Source organism: Carcharhinus amblyrhynchos, chromosome 16 (assembly GCF_965287045.1).
Source record: "Carcharhinus amblyrhynchos chromosome 16, sCarAmb.v2.hapA, whole genome shotgun sequence".
NCBI classification, from domain to species: domain Eukaryota; kingdom Metazoa; phylum Chordata; class Chondrichthyes; order Carcharhiniformes; family Carcharhinidae; genus Carcharhinus; species Carcharhinus amblyrhynchos.
In genome coordinates, this window is record NC_137339.1 from 14,440,364 (window position 1) to 14,456,512 (window position 16,149).

At 41.8% G+C, this 16,149-nt stretch overlaps 1 protein-coding gene across 1 annotated transcript in view; it reads left to right on the plus strand.

Moving 5' to 3' along the window:
* LOC145353632 (uncharacterized protein SCO4629-like) overlaps positions 1-14,284 on the plus strand; it is a 35,194-nt gene extending 20,910 nt beyond the window's left edge. Inside the window, exons 4-6 of the mRNA XM_080204401.1 lie at positions 357-509; positions 10,390-10,572; positions 13,051-14,284. Of these exons, the coding sequence (XP_080060527.1) occupies positions 357-509; positions 10,390-10,572; positions 13,051-13,169 (455 nt within the window). The 3' untranslated portion in view covers positions 13,170-14,284. The remainder of the gene's footprint in view (positions 1-356; positions 510-10,389; positions 10,573-13,050) is intronic.
* The last annotated feature ends 1,865 nt before the right edge of the window (positions 14,285-16,149 follow it).

The window sequence follows — 16,149 nt, forward strand, 5'->3', positions numbered from 1 at the left end:
AGGAGTTGGCAAATATGCCATCACTTGTAACAAGGGAAATATATCAAAACATCTTTCTGTTTATGGGTGGAGGGCGAGAGGTGAGATTAGTGCTGTTTAAGTTAACCCTCTTCCTGTCTGCAACATTGCATTGCACTCAGTACAATACACTTTGTTAGTGACTCTGGATTTTAGATACCACTGCTTACACTCATTTACACTTTAACTACAGATCTGCATTTTTTAAAAAAGAATGTTTGTCATAGTAACAACGATATTCACTAATGAATAATGCAAATGTCTACTTCCTTATTGTTAATGAAATATAAAAATTCATTCCTCTTACTTCTCCTCATAAATATGATTTTTAAAAACAGGAGTGTGGCACCAGCCAGAAGCGGATATTTTTGCTGAAATTGCGATTAAACTGGGTGTGCCAGTTGACAAGATCCTACTGGAAAAAAATGCCACTAACACAGGCGAGAACATAAGATTTGCTTATCAGACACTGAAGAGTAACAACATCCCAGGTATAAAACAACTTGAGTGTTTATTATTCCTAATTATTGATACGATTGCTTGTCCCATACAGATTCCTTGTGGGGTTTGTCTAATGGAATTTATCAATACTGTCTTTTCACTGACTGTGAACTCCAACCAAACGTACACAGACTGATCAGATGAAGCTCCCTCAATCTGACGATTCTAAGGGCTCTAAGTGGACTGACCTGGTGCAGTCTCTTTCTAGTTCATAAAGGATGAAGCTAAGTATATTTTTACTGTGCTCAACTATGGGCTGAATTTTCCTGTCCCACCTACCATATACCTCACCAATGCCTCCACTTATTTAGTCCCCTTGTACTTTTTAAAAGCCTTTCTTTTCCTTCTCATTGTATCCTGAATATCTTTGGTCATCCATGGTTCTCTGGGCTTGTTATTCCTATCTATCAACCGAGGGCGAACATGCTGGGCTTGTACCCTCCCCATTTCCTTTCAGACTGCCCCCTCCACCCCAACTCTTCTGTAGACTTTCCCATTAGTAGTTGTTCCCAGTCTGCCTTAGCCAGATCCTATCTTATTTAAATAAAATCCGCTGTCCCCAATCCAAATTTTTTTTTGCAGCTTGTCTATTTCCTTCTCCATAACAAGCTTAAATTGTACTATGTTGTGATCGCTATCACTAAAATGCTCCCCCACCACCACCTCAACCACCTGTTAGGCTTCATTCCCCAGAATCAGGTCCAGCACTGCAGTTCCCTTCCTTGTTGGACCCTTCACATATTGATTTAAAAAGTTCTCCTGTACAAATTTAAAGAAATCTACTCCATCCAAGCTCTTAACACTAGAGTTAATGTTGAGAAAGCAGAAATCACCCAATGTAATAATCCTATTGTTATTGTTTTTTACATACCTTGTTGATATTCTTTCGAGGAGTAACCAAGAAGGTCGATGAGGGCAGTGCAGTCGATGTTGTCTACATGGTTGTTGACAGGGAACCGCATGGGAGGTTGTTGCATAAGATTAAATCTCACAGGATCCAGGGTGAGGTAGCCAATTGAATACAAAATTGGCTTGATAATAGAAGACAGAGGGTGGTTGTAGGGGTTGTTTTTCAAACTGGAGGGCTGTGACCAGCAGTGTGTCTCAGGGATCGTTGCTGGGAGCAAAAACTAGAGGGCGTAGGTTTAAGGTGAGAGGGGAGAGATACAGAAGTGTCCAGAGGGGCAATTTTTTCACATAGAAGGTGGTGAGTGTCTGGAACAAGCTGCCAGAGGCAGGTGCAATTTTGTCTTTTAAAAAGCATTTAGACAGTTACATGGGTATAGAGGGATATGGGCCAAACATGGTCAATTGGGACTAGCTTAATGGTAAAAACTGGGCAGCATGGACAAGTTGAGCCAAAGGGCCTGTTTCCATGCTGAAAACCTCTATGACTCTATGACTGTTCATGAAAAAAATAAGTGAAGAGAATATTTTCACTAGCTTCTTGCTCACCTTTGAACCTTAATTTTAATTATTGTTGGCTATTTAGAATCCTTTTATAGTCAGGTCTTCTAAGTTCTTGACTAGGGTTTCTTTTGCCAGACTAATTTATCCTGGGGTTAGTTGTATATTAAGGGAAATGATTGAAAAATTCAAAGTGAAAGCCTAAACTGGTGTGAGAGAGGAGACAATGTGAACACAGTGGAGAAAGATATACAGAAAGAAAGAAACTCATTAAAAAATATAGCATTTGGAACTGTACAGTAATTTAAAATTGTAATCCACTAATTTAACAATGAAATTGCCGATTAGTTACTAAGCTTTGGCTGCCCCAGGCAAATTTAGGGAGTGTTGCAGGTTGCAGGGGATGGATAAGCTGGAAGATCTTCTTGTCAACATGCTCATGGACTGAGGCAGCATGTTGTAGGTTTTGGGCTTCTATAGAATCCATAGAACCCTTACTGTGCAGAAGGAGGCTATTTAGCCCATCGAGCCTGCATCGACAACAATCCCACCCAGGCCCTATCCCCGTAACACCATGTATTTACCCTGCTAATTCCTCCTGACAACTAGGGGCAATTTAGCATGGCCAATCCACCTAACCTGCATATCTTTGGAGCGTGAGAGGAAACTGGAGAACCAGAAGAACCCCACGCAAACATGGGGAGGACATGCAAATTCCAAACAGACGGTGACCCGAGACCAAAATTGAACCTGGTTCCCTGGCGCTGTGAGGCAGCAGTGCTAACCACTGTGCGACTGTGCTGCCCCTTTTTTTATGTTCTGGGGAGGTTAATAGGAGTCAATAGGGAGAAAGGCCTGGTGTTGGGGGAAGGGGAATTGGAGTGGGGCATCATTCTAGCTGCCTATCTCTTAGTTATAGTTTTGCCCATACCTAGGTGGCCCTGAGAAAGAAACATGAGGTGACTGATGTCTCCCATTACCATTGGATTCACAGCGTCTTCTAAACATTAATTACAACAGTGTGATTCAACTGGCAAAGTTCCGTTCATTTCTATTGGGACTTTGTGGATTACGTTGAGTCCTTTTAGCTTGATTGCATAATATGTTTCTTTCATATATTGGTGCCATCCTACAAGGAGCATGTGTCATGACAATTCTTGTTTAGTGACCTTAGCGAAGGCTGATATGACCCTCAAGGAACTGGATGAATACTACGCAGCCAAACACATTTCAACAAAATTTACCGTGCAGCATTTGAGATAAAAAGTTAGCATCTAATGAGGTTCCCAAGCTTTTAGTCTTGCTTGATTAATTTATCCATAAAAACCATATAATGAAGTACTTGAATCGGGACCTAAAACACGTTCAAATGTAGGGGCAGGTATCAAAAAAAAATTAGTCATGAAAGCAGTCTGTGAAGCCCAAAGGAGGAACTCTGCCGTTGCTGTTTGTAATTCTTCATGAAAATAAATTGCTGCTATTTGGATTCTGTGTTAGCGGACCAGATAAAGTTGTATTTAAAATCATATATGGCAGGAAACAAGGGCATTTGACCCATCAAGATTCATGCCAGCTTGATCCCTATAGCTCTACAAGTTTATTTCATTTAAGTTTCATTTAAATTTAACATTCATTTTTTAAAAATTATTGGCCGTTTCCACCACCCTCCTGGACAGTGAGTTCCAGGTCATTACCACTTGCTGCATAATCAAACTCGTCCTCATATTCCCCTTCCAAAACCTTACATCCGTGTACCCTAGTCCTTGTAGCATCAGCTAATTGGAAAGCTTTTCCTTGTCTACTTTATCTCAGCCTGTCATAATTTTGTATACTTCTGTCAAATCTTCCCTCCAATGTCCTTTGCTAACCTAGGCTTGTAACTGAAACGTCCCATTGCTTGAATCATTCTGGTAAATCCCCTCTGTACCCTCTCAAGGGCCCTCATATCCTTCATTCAGTTTGGCGACCAAAACTGGCGACAAATATCAGCTCTTTTCTCTCATTACAGATGCTGCCAAACTTGCTGAGATTTTCCAGTGTTTTCTCTTTTGGTTTCAGGTTCCAGCATCCACAGTAATTTGTTTTTATGTCATGTGATACACTTCCTTCCAAGTGATGTTATGCTGTGATCCCTTAAAGAAATATTGAAACAGCCCATGTGCTGCTGTTTTCAATTAGTCACAAAGGTACAGAACAGCTAAAGATTAATTTTGGATTTGGCGACTTCCATTTTCCTTTGATTTCTTGTAGAACTTTAAGGAGTGGAGAATTTGATTTGTCTTTCTTATTAGATTAAAAGGATTATAGAATCATAGGGGTGGCACATAACCATAGGATCATAGGAGCTGCACGGTGGTACCGTGTATAGTTCTGCTGCCTCACAGCACCAGGGACCAGGCTACGATTCCCGGCTTAGATCACTGCCTGTGTGAAGTTTGCACATTCTCCCCATGTCTGCATGGGTTTTCTCCTAGTGCTCTGGTTTCCTCCCACAGTTCAAAGATGTGCAGTTAAGGTGAATTAACCATGCTGAATTTTCCCTTAGTGTACCCAAACAGGTGCCACAGTGAGGCGACTAGGAGATTTTCAGAGTAACTTCATTGCAGTGTGAATGTAATTCTACTTGTGACTAATAAATAAACATTTACTTCAACATGCTGATTGCGTGCATTGGCTATGCTAAATTCTCCCTTCATGTACCCAAACAGGTGCCGAAGTATGGTGACAAGGGGATTTACACAATAACTTCATTGCCGTGTTAATGTAAGCCTCATTGTGACTAATAAATAAACTTTAACTTTTAACTTTAGAATCCTTACAGTGCAGAAGAGGCCATTCAGCCCATTGAGTCTACACTGACTCTCTGGCAGAGTATCTTACGCAGGCCCTCTATCGCACCCTATCCCCATAATCCCACACATTTCCCATGACTAATCTCCATAATCTACACACCTTTGGACATTTCAGAGCAATTTAGTGTGGCCAATCCATCCGATCTGCGCATCTTTGGAGTGTGAGAGGAAACCGGAGCACCCCGAGGAAATCTACGCAGACAGGAGGAGAACGTCCAAACTCCACATAGTCACCCGAGGTCAGAATTGAACCTGGGTCCCTGGCGCTGTGAGGCAGCTTATGTTTAGTTCGGCGCCTATTATCATGAAAAGCATATTTTGCGTTGGTATGTCATTTTGGAGAACTCTGGCATATTTCTGATGAAATCTACAAGTCTCAGGCAACTAATGATCCAGGGTGGCAGCCCAATTATTGATTACAGATCATTTCTTTGCATGTCAGGACCATCTGAGTCTACATTTGTATTCCAAAAGGCACAGGCTAGTGGCAGAAAAATAACTTTCAAATAGCCCTAGGGCCTCATTTAAACCTTTAGGATTATTATATTAGAATGGGGACAGGTCATTAAAATAATTTGAAAACATAAATGTATGCACATGGTGTCACTTTAATAATTACTTGCTCTTGTGCTGTTTTTACAACAGCTAGTAGGACTGAAACAATGAAATATACAATTAAAAAGCATCTTTTGCAATATGTTGAGCCTCCCTGATGACTAAAAGGGGCGAGAAGGAATGATTTCACGCACATTGGCCATAGGTTCATTCTAATCAGGTTCTTAGTCAGTAACCATTAACATACCTCCCTTAGTTCCTCCTGACTCTTCAAGGCCTGTAAACCATCTACAAGGCACAAGTCAGGAGTGTGATGGGTTACTCTCCACTTGCCTGGATGAGTGCAGCTCCAAGAACACTCAAGAAGCTCGACACCATTCATGATTAAGCAGCCCACTTAATTGGCATCCCATCTACAAACATGCGCCACTGATACACAGTAGTAGCAGTACAAGATGCAGTGCAGGAGCTCACCAAGGCTTCTCTGGCAGCATCTTCCAAACCCACGATTGCTACTGTCCAGAAGATTAAGGGCACCAGACACATAGGAACACCATCAACTCAAAGTTTCCTGCCAAACCATTCATCACCCTGACTTGCAAATATATCGCCATTCCTTCACTGTTGCTGGGTCAAAACCTTGGAACTCGCTTCCTAACAGCACTGTGGGTGTACCTACACCACAGGGACTGAAGTGGTCAAGGAGGCAATTAGGGATGGGTAATAAATGCTGATCATATGCCATTGATGAATAAAACAAACAAATAGAAAAAAATGAACAAATAGTTCAACAAAATTGATATGAAGCAGTTCCCAAATTTCCTCTCATTTGTAACATTATTCTAAATATTGTTCCTTTTGATGAAATTTGTCGATGGAAATAAGTGTGAAAAGATTGCTTGTGAATAATTGTTAACGTTCTGTATAGGGTTAGTTGTGAGCATCTCTTGCAGAATTCTGGAGAGACAGAGATACAGGCTTTGAAGTCACAAAATTGCATAATTATTTAAGGAAAAGGCTTGATTTTAATTGCACGGTTTTCATTATTTTACATTTGAATTACATGTTTTAATAGATTACTAATTACTAGGATCTGTAACCAGCAATAACAGACAGATAGTGACGTACAGTTGGTTCCAGATGGACTATGATTGCATTTACAGTTTAAGTGTCACGCCCTATACAAATGTCAGCATCCTTTAGAACATAGTGCAGAGTTAATGGCCGAGAATTTGAGGTAATAATAATGATGAGACCACCGGTGTTCTCTGTTGTTACTGAGTAAATTGGACATCAACTTCTGAAATCTATGCCTGCACATTTAAACGTAGCAATGCTGTCAGAGATACTCTGCTCCCTAAAGGCTAAGCTGCTTTAGTCCTCGCTAATAGATTTGCCATTGAGATGACCACAATGGCACAAACTGTGCTTGCTCACTAGTCCTAGACTAAAAAGTCTAGTGCATTCAGAAGTGAATGAGTCCTAAATGGCGTAAGTGATGATTAGTGATGAACATCCTCTCTGGCCTTGATAAATACATTTTAAAAGCATTGGCCAGAATTTTTTGGATGGCGGGGTATCCCTTCCCGCCAGTACAGAATCGGCAGGGAACACATCTCCCCAGACATTGCCTGCCCTGCTGCAGTTCCACACTCCAGTGAGTGTTAATTGGCTGGAGGCAGGGCTTTCGCCTCTCACTCGGGAGGAAGTTCCACCTTAGAGTGATGTGGTCAATTTGATTGGTTGACAGCTCTGTACTCTGTGCAGTGCTGGAAGCTGCAGTGGCCTGAACTGGGGCCACAAGCAGACCGAGGAGCCTAAGTCCCAGGATTTCAGGATGAAGACAGAGAGAGGAAAGGAGGCCTGAGGGAATAATGGACAGAGGGGGATTGCCATGTCGATGGAGAGGCCAAGGTGGGAGAGAGCTCTTATAGTTTTCGGGGATAGGGAGGCCAGGGACAAGGTTGAAAGGAGGCTTCTGATGGGGTTCCACACCCTCTTCCGATCTGATTTATTTTCAAGCTTCCCCCAAACTCCGGAGTTCCTCCCGCCAGGCTGAAAATTGAGGCTGGGCAGGATGTAGCCCTGAGCGGTCAATAAACGGCCACTCATGGGTTTCAACCAGGGCAAGGATGGGCTGAGGCCTCACCCCATACAGCATAACATTGCAGAGAAGATGGGGTGGACAGGAACCCAGCAGGAAGTCCATCCAAGGAATTTTATGCTGATCTGCCACCTAGAAACCTGCTGGCGAGAGAAATATAAAATCCTGTCCATGGGGTCTCGTTAATGGGGAGGTGATTGCCTACTGGTCTTATTGCTAGACTAGTAATCCAGAAACTCAGCTCATGTTCTGGGGACCCGGGTTCAAATCCTGCCGCTGCAGATGGTGGAATTTGAATTCAATAAAAAATACCTGGAATGAAGAATCTACTGATGACCATGAAACCATTGTCAATCGAAAAAATCCACCTGGGTCACCAATGCCCTTTAAGGAAGGAAATCTGCCATCCTTACCCAGCCTGGTCTACATGGGACTCCAGACCCATAGCAATGTGGTGGACTCTCAACTGTCCTCTGAAATGGCTGAACGAGCCACTCAGTTCAAGGGCAACTAGGGATGGGCAACAAGTGTTGACCCAGTCAGTGATGCCCATGTCCCACAAATGAATAAAAAAAAATTCCGTCAGAGTAAAAGTAGTATTGAAAGATTACTTTTCTGATATTTCTTATCTCTCTCTCTCTTAATTGCATCTGTGTTTCTCAAATTGTGTTTAATTTTCTGTACACCACTTAAATCTAACTGTTAGTTCCTGTTTTATACCTGGTTTTGATTCTATGTAATCACCTCAGGCTATTTGAATTCAGTGAAGATTCTTCAATATGACTGATTGAAGAGTATTGGGGCAGGATTCTCTGGACTCCCTGCGGTGTCGTTCTCATGGTGGGAGGCAGCGCACCTCCACCCCACACTGTTTGGAAACCCGTGGCGAGGGTGTGCGTCAGCAGGACTAGAAAACCCCGCCGGAGTGAACAACTGGAAAATTCCAGCTTCTGTGTAGGGGCATGGAAACAATGTGGATTAGAGGGAATCTGTACTGGAAAGTCCACAGAATGTTGGTGGGCAGCTGTTAGCAAGGTTTATTTATTTGTGTCACAAGTACTCTTAACATTAACACTGCAATGAAGTGAAAATCCCCTAGTTGCCACACTCCGGCGCCTCTTCATGTACACTGAGGGAGAATTTAACATGGCCAGTGCACTGAACTAGCATGTCTTTCAGACTATGGGAGGAAACCAGAGCACCTAGAGGAATCCCATGCAGTGGAGAATGTGCAGATTCCTCACAGACAGTGACCCAAACTGGGAATTGAATGCAGGTCCCTGGCACTGTGAGGCAGCAGTGCTAGCCATTGTGGTAGTCAATGAACACTGTTCCTTCACTACTAACAGCAAAATCCAGGCCATTGTGAAATGAATCAGGTTTAAAAGTATGGCATAGATTAGTCACTCAGTGGGAGTTATTCCACTGCCATCCCTGCAATAGGTCATTTGTAGCCTGAGGTGATTACATAGAAATCTGGAGAATATCATTGTAATTTTCATGTGATAATTTTATGCATGCAACATTTTAACCTATGCTTTTTAAAATTGCATCAGGAATGTAGGGTACTGTATTTCAAGGTTGCAATCCTAGCCTGCTCTTAGGGTGACACTGCTAAAACATGACTTTTAATGGCCAGAGATAAAAAAAGTACAGAATATTTACTGAACATCATGACATATTCATTGTGATCTAAAACTGGATTATCCCTCTGGGCGCACTCATATTGCACGATCTTACTGCCCGTTCATGCTGTGCTCCCGCTGTAGCCAGGTCGGAGAATTTGGCAGCCAGCCAAACCTCCATTCACTGCGGCAGGATGGGAAAAGTCCCGATGGTGCTAACAATGGTAATATTCCAGCCTGAATCTTAATTAGGAGAGAATAGGCTAAAAAGTGCTAAAACTTTTGAACCAGTATTGTTGACTGTTGTCACAAAAAACACTACTGGCTTCAATAGACTGACAGTATGTTGTTTAAAAAGCTCAAAGATTGGTTAAAAGTGATACACAAGGATCATCCCAATTGATCAGTGTAAACAGTTGAAGTCAATTGAAGCCAAGACATACACAAAGAGGAGGTTTGTAAATGTTCCAAAATGGAAGACAATGAAATGGAAGAAAGAAGAAAATGTGGGAGACAAAATTATTAAGAATTTTGGTTTTGATTAACTGACAGTGCTCAGTAGTAAGAATAGCATTGATGTATGCTTTTGTTCTTAGATTACTAGCTGAACCGCTTACATGTATTAATAATAAGCTATAAAGTGGACATGCTGGAACAGGGTTCTTCCAGCTTGGCACATCGCAGTGTGAAAGGTATTGAATGCCCACTTGCTCAGGACAGTGTATCATGGCCATGATTCTTCAGATCTTCTAAAAATCATTTTTTAAATTCTTACACAAGATGTAGACATCGCTGGCTAGGCCAGCAGTTATTGCACATCCATAATTGGCCTTAAGAAGTTGGTGGCGAGCTGCCTTCTTGAACTACTGCAGTCCAAATGGTGCGGCTGCACCCACATATTTCAAAACCAAAATATATTTTTTGCAATGGCAAACATTGGCCCAGGTTTAGACGTTGAAATTTTGCCTGGTCCATTGTAGCCTCCACAGCCTTGAAAACCTTTATGCAATCTCCTGAAATCACATGTTCAAATATATGCCCTCCATTCTTCTGATGTGTGCTTCCTTCACATCTCCTGTTGGTAACCGAACCACCCTGGTGCGATGTTCTGGAACATTTCTTTCTAAGCCAGTCCACCTTGCCAACTCTGCCTCCTTTTCGAAGCCTCACTGAAACAAGTATCTTTGTTGCCCTTCATTGCCTTCTCTCCCTCCAGTGCTGTGTCCACTCTCCCCTTGGTGAAATAATTTGGTGCTCTTGTAAGCTGTTGTATATAAGTGAAAATTATCGTCCAGCAATGTTTTGTGAATCCTCTGTTTATTTCCAGTGAAGAGGATCATTCTGGTTCAACAGCCTTTTATGGAACGTCGGGTCTATGCTACCTATCTTCAACAGTGGCCAGAAGACAAAGAAAATGTGCAGGCCATAGTCACTTCTCCAGTAATGGAACTCGATGAATACCCAAACAGCCATGTGGGCAATTTGGACAACTTAATTGGCTACATGTTAGGTAGGTTGGGAAACCTGAAGAATTAATACTGTTCCAGAATGAGATTTCAAGTTGAAATAACTTCTCAAAAAGAATTAACTGTCATTCTACAAACATTAATGCTGCTTTTGTAATTCATTACGTTAACACTTCACATGTGAAAACATTAACTATCATGTGCAATATGGCATGATGAGAAAGGTTTTCATTTTATTTTATTTATTAGTCGCAAGAAAGGCTTACATTAACACTGTAATGAAGTTCCCCTAGTCACTACATTCTGGCACCTGTTTGGGTCAATGCACCTAACCAACACGTCTTTCAGAATATGGGAGGAAACCCACGCAGATACGGGGAGAACATGCAAACTCTATACAGACAGTGACCCAAGCTGGGAATCGAACCCAGGTCCCTGGCACCGTGAGGTAGCAGTGTTAACCACTGTGCCACCATGCTGCCCGTAAACTCAGAGTACAAGCGACCCCTCTTGGCTGTTGGACGGGGATGTTGCTGATCTCTTTCTACAGGTGAAAACTTAATTATTTGCATTTTTAAATATCGATGTCCCTTGCCTCTGAAGCTGTGGGCTGCAGAGTTTAGTTCATTTGTGAGAAAGACTTCAGGACCTCTAAAGGTAATTGTTCACCAGTTTAGGGAAACACACAACTTGTTTATTTACAGTTTAAAACTATACAGAGGCCCGGCAGCCTTTTGGCTGCAACCAGTTCCTGAGATGTCTCTGAGCACAGAAACCCGCATTTACCAGGTGATCCCCTCACCCTGCTTCCCGATTGATTCTCTGGGTCATGTGACCCTTACTCTGCAGATCGATCCTTAAAAGGGAGAATCGCCACAGGACCTATCACAGAAAGGAATTGCAATCGTAATTCTAACTGTAATTGAGTTTCATGTGTTATTAAGTTCTACTTTAGTTTCAAAACAGCCAGAGCTTGTTACAGTAGTTGTACTGAAAGAAAATAATGGGAGTGGGGAATGGGCAGGATGATAAGATCATCCAACTTGGTAATCAGTGGATTGATAATATCATTGTGAGGATTGTCAGGGTAAATTAATTAGGGAGCATTTAGAAAGAACAGAACTTGCATTTACATAGCTTCTTATTACATCTCTCAAAAATATCCCAAACTGCTTCACTCAGAATTAATTACATTTTGTGCAGTGACTGTTGCTAGGTCGGTATCCATGGTGGCCATTTTGCATAATTAAGGTCTGTGCAAGCTGCAATGAGGTTAATGGCCATATTTGATAAAAGTAAAATACTGAAACCAAAACAGAAAATGCTGGAAAATCTCAGCACGTCTGACAGCGTCTATAGAGAGAGAATTGAGCCAACGTTTCGAGTCAGGGTGACCCTTCAACAGATCAGATCTATTCTTGGTCATGCTGCCAAAAGAATGTTGTTGGCTAGATGTTGAGACCCTTTGTTCCTTCATTGAACAGAGCCACGAAATTTTTGACATTTAACCAGATCACCAGAATGGATGATTTGTTTATTTATTTCCCAAAGGATAAGACCCCAATAAGACCCCTTAGTATCACACTGAGTGAGAGGGGGATGATGGGCCGTTTTAACAATGTTAAATATAGGAGGACAACGACACATGGCTGACCATGTCGTTAAAGTGGGCAAGAGAGGAAAATTCAGCAAGGTTTGATTCGCTGACCTAAGAAAGAGAATATAAACAAAGTGGGCAAAATGAATGAGTGAGAGAGAGAGAGAGATATTTGATTGAATTTAAATGGGAATTGTTAAGGTTTGGGTAAGTGACAATTAAGAAAAGACACCTTATGGCAGTTGGGTTCTCCCTATGGCCTAGTAGTCTAGGTCACTAAATTATGAACCTTGAGCAATGTATGGTCCCCTGTCTCAAATCCCACCGGGGTAGGTATTTAAATAAATTTTAAAAATCAGGATGTCCCAAACCACTTAACATCCAGTTAATTACTGTTTGGCATGCGGGTAAATGTAGCAGCTAATTTGTGTACAAATGGTCCTACTAACAAGCAAAATAAATAGGGTGGCACAGTAACACAGTGGTTAGCACTACTGCCTCCCAGTGCCAGGGGCCTGGGTTCAATTCTTGGCTTGGGTCGTTGCCTGTGTGGAATTCGTTTTCTTTGTGTTTGTGTGGGTTTCCTCTGAATGAGATGCTGGTTAGGTGCATTAGGTATGCTAAATTCTCCCTCAGTGTATCCGAACAGGGGATTTTCACAGTAATTTCATTGCAGTGTTAATGTAAGCCTACTTATGACACTAATAAATAAATTTTAAATGTTTATTTTATCTGTTCTTGGTAGCATTGGATAAGGAAGGAATGGTTGGTAGGATATTGGGATAACGCCTTGCTCCTCTTTGAGTAGCATTAGGCAATTATTTACACCCACAGGAGAAGTCAAATAAGCTTCTCTTTAATGTTGCATCTTTGTTGGAGACGGATTCCAGTTCAACTTTAAGTCTTGTCGTGTATTTTCCTCCAGCTGTTTTGGAACGAATTCGCGATTACCCGAAGAAAGGTTTCCAAGTGGAGCAGGAAATTTTTCCCGAGGTTTATGAAGCTCAACAGAAACTACTGCAAGCTGGTTACCAACCAAAATAAACTGAATGCACTTCACAAATGGAATACTGTATCACTTTAACCCTTTTAATCAAAAGGACCATGCAAGTTTCTACCATTGTGCTTTTGTTAAAATTACTTTTATACTGAAATAATTATTTTTAAGGGGAGTTATATTTAAGTAAATAATCCAGCACCATTTTGCTAAACTTATCCAGGTTTCTGAACTTGGCATCAAGGGGACGGATTGCGTAGTTTCTGTATTTGTGGAGCATTACAATGGAATCATTTGATTTAATGGTGTCTAAGAGATACGTTCGAGAAAGAGCCCCAGTTTACATCATTGGCCTGAGGGATCCACTTTTCACCCAATCGGATAAGCTCACACTGCTTGAAGGACTTATCCAGCTCATTTGCAACTGTGAATGAAGATGGAAATTCTGTTACCATTACTTACAGCACTCACGAAGCCTTGAGTCCAAAGTGTTAATCACAGAATCCCTACAGTACAGAAGGAAGCCATTCGGCCCATCAAGTCTGTACTGACCACAATCCTACCCAGGCTCTATTCCCATAACCCCACATATTTACCCTGCTAATCCCCCTGACACTAGCATGAATTTATGTTCACGCTAGTAAAAATAATCCAGTGCTAAGCATTAAACTGAGTCTGATATTAAGCATTTTCTCCAACACATGTTCAGCCACCATCTTGGGAATCCTCTGCATAAGGATTTAAAGTAAAGAATATGAAAGTTACGGGCCCATAATGCATCTTCTGGGAGTTGACACAAGGAAAAACCTGTCAATTTCCTTCCTGTGCAAAAGGTTAATATTATAGAATCCTCAGAATCAGAGAATTCCTACAGTACAGAAGGAGGCCATTTGGCCCATCGGGCCTGCACTGACCACAATCACACCCAGGCCCTATTTCCATAACTCCTCACATTTACCCTACTAATCTTCCTGACACTACGGTCAATTTAGCATGGCCAGTCAACTAACCCGCACATCTTTGGAGTGTGGGAAGAAAGCGGAGCACCCAGAGGAAACTCACACACATATGAGGAGAAAGTGCATACTCCACGCAGACAGTGACCCGAGGCCGGAATGGAACCTGGGTCCCTGGCACTGTGAGGTAGCAATGCTAACCACTGTGCCACTGTGCCACCCAAATTGGGTGCAGAAGACAATGTTGGAAGTCTTATAGCTCCGTAGAATGTCACACAACAAAATATGTTGCTTGTATGCCTGCTTCACCAAGGTGCCAAATGAACAAGTTTATCTTAGCTAGTGTCTGGCATTGCTCCACAAAACACAGCAAGATTGATCTGCATGAATCAGTCCAGGTGACTCTTCAATGTTCTCAAAGAGCTGGAAAATAACTTTAATAAAATCTGTTTTCGAAGATTGATTTGATTTGATCTGATTTATTATTGTCACATGTGTTGGTATACAGTGAAAAGAATTGCTTCTTGCACGCTACACAGACAAAGCATACCGTTCATAGGAGAGAGTGCAGAATGTGGTGTTGCAGTCATAGGAGGGTGTAGAGAAAAATCAACTTAATATGAGGTAGGTCCATTCAAAAGTCTGATGACAGCAGGGAAGAAGCTGTTCTTGAGTTGGTTGGGTACATGTCCTCAGACTTTTGTATCTGTGGGGGTGGTAAAAGAATATTTGCATTTAAAAAGAGAAGTTTAAGTTTATGGATTATCCATAAATATTTACTTTAACATGCACTTTCACGTCTAGTTTATTACTATGATAACAGTCAAAAGGTTACTCTTGCTTCTTCAGTTGATTTCTGTTTTGAACAGGCTGACGAGGGAGCCTGACATTCTGAGGAGTCAGACAAGGGGTGGAATTTTCCTGTCTCGCCCTCCATGGAAACTATAGTGGACAAACAACAATTGATTTAGAGTTGTCTGCGTCCAACTGAGAGACAGAGAGCAGTGGAGAGTGACAGCCAGTCCTGCACTTGAAGCTGGTTCTATTGTTCGCCAGAGATGGTAGTTTAAACCCAAATTGAAGAGACAAAGTTTGTGAGGGCTTAAAGGAGGCTGGAAGATTTGCCTGGCTTGGGCCAGATGGAAGAAATCTCTAATAACCCTAAGTGAAAGTCAGTTTTGGGATCAGAAGTTACCCAGCTGCGAAAGCAACAAGGAAGCAAGCCATTGGGAGTTGAGAATAATTTTAGACTGCTTCCTAGAGGGTGAAGTGTCCACATAAGGACAGGGTAATAAGTAACTGGTGGGTGATTTTCAGTCATGCTAAAAGTTAAATGGAAAATCTCTTTTCTGTTGTTCAAAGTATAAGTTGCTGACAAAAAGAAAGAGGGGTTGAGTCAGTAGCATTTTTTAGTCATTTGTTACATATGCAGTTTTAAAACATGAAATGTGTCATTCTTTCAACTGTTTGAATTTTTATTTAAGAGTTGTTGGTTACTATGGAGGTTGTTACCCAGTAGTCTGGGCTGGACTTTTTTAATTCAATCGTGGGACATGGCTGTCACTGGCTGACCAGCATTTATTGCCCATCCCTAGTTGCTCTTGTCCAGTAGGCAGTTGAGAGCCAACCCCATTGCTGTGGTTCTGGAATCACATGCAAGCCAGACCAGGTAAGGACAGCTGATTTCCTTCCCGAAAGGACATTGTGAACCAGATGGATTTTTATATCAATGGCTTTGTGATCATCAGTAGATTCTTAATTCTAGATTTTTTATATTGAATTTGAATTCCACCATCTGCCTTAGCAGGATTCAAACCCGTGTCTCCAGAACATTAGCTGAGTTTCCTGGATTAATAGTCTAGCCTCAATACCACTAGGCCATTGCCTCCCCGCAGCATTTGCCAGGTGAAGAGACAGTATAATCTAAGTGAGCTGAATTAGACTGGGGAAGCAATGAGAGCAGAATGGCATCACTCAGCAAGAGAAGGCAAAATTGGAAAAAGTAATTATACATAGGTGGTCTCGGTTGCCACTTAGCAGCTGCTTAAAATAAGCGTGATGGCAACATGGT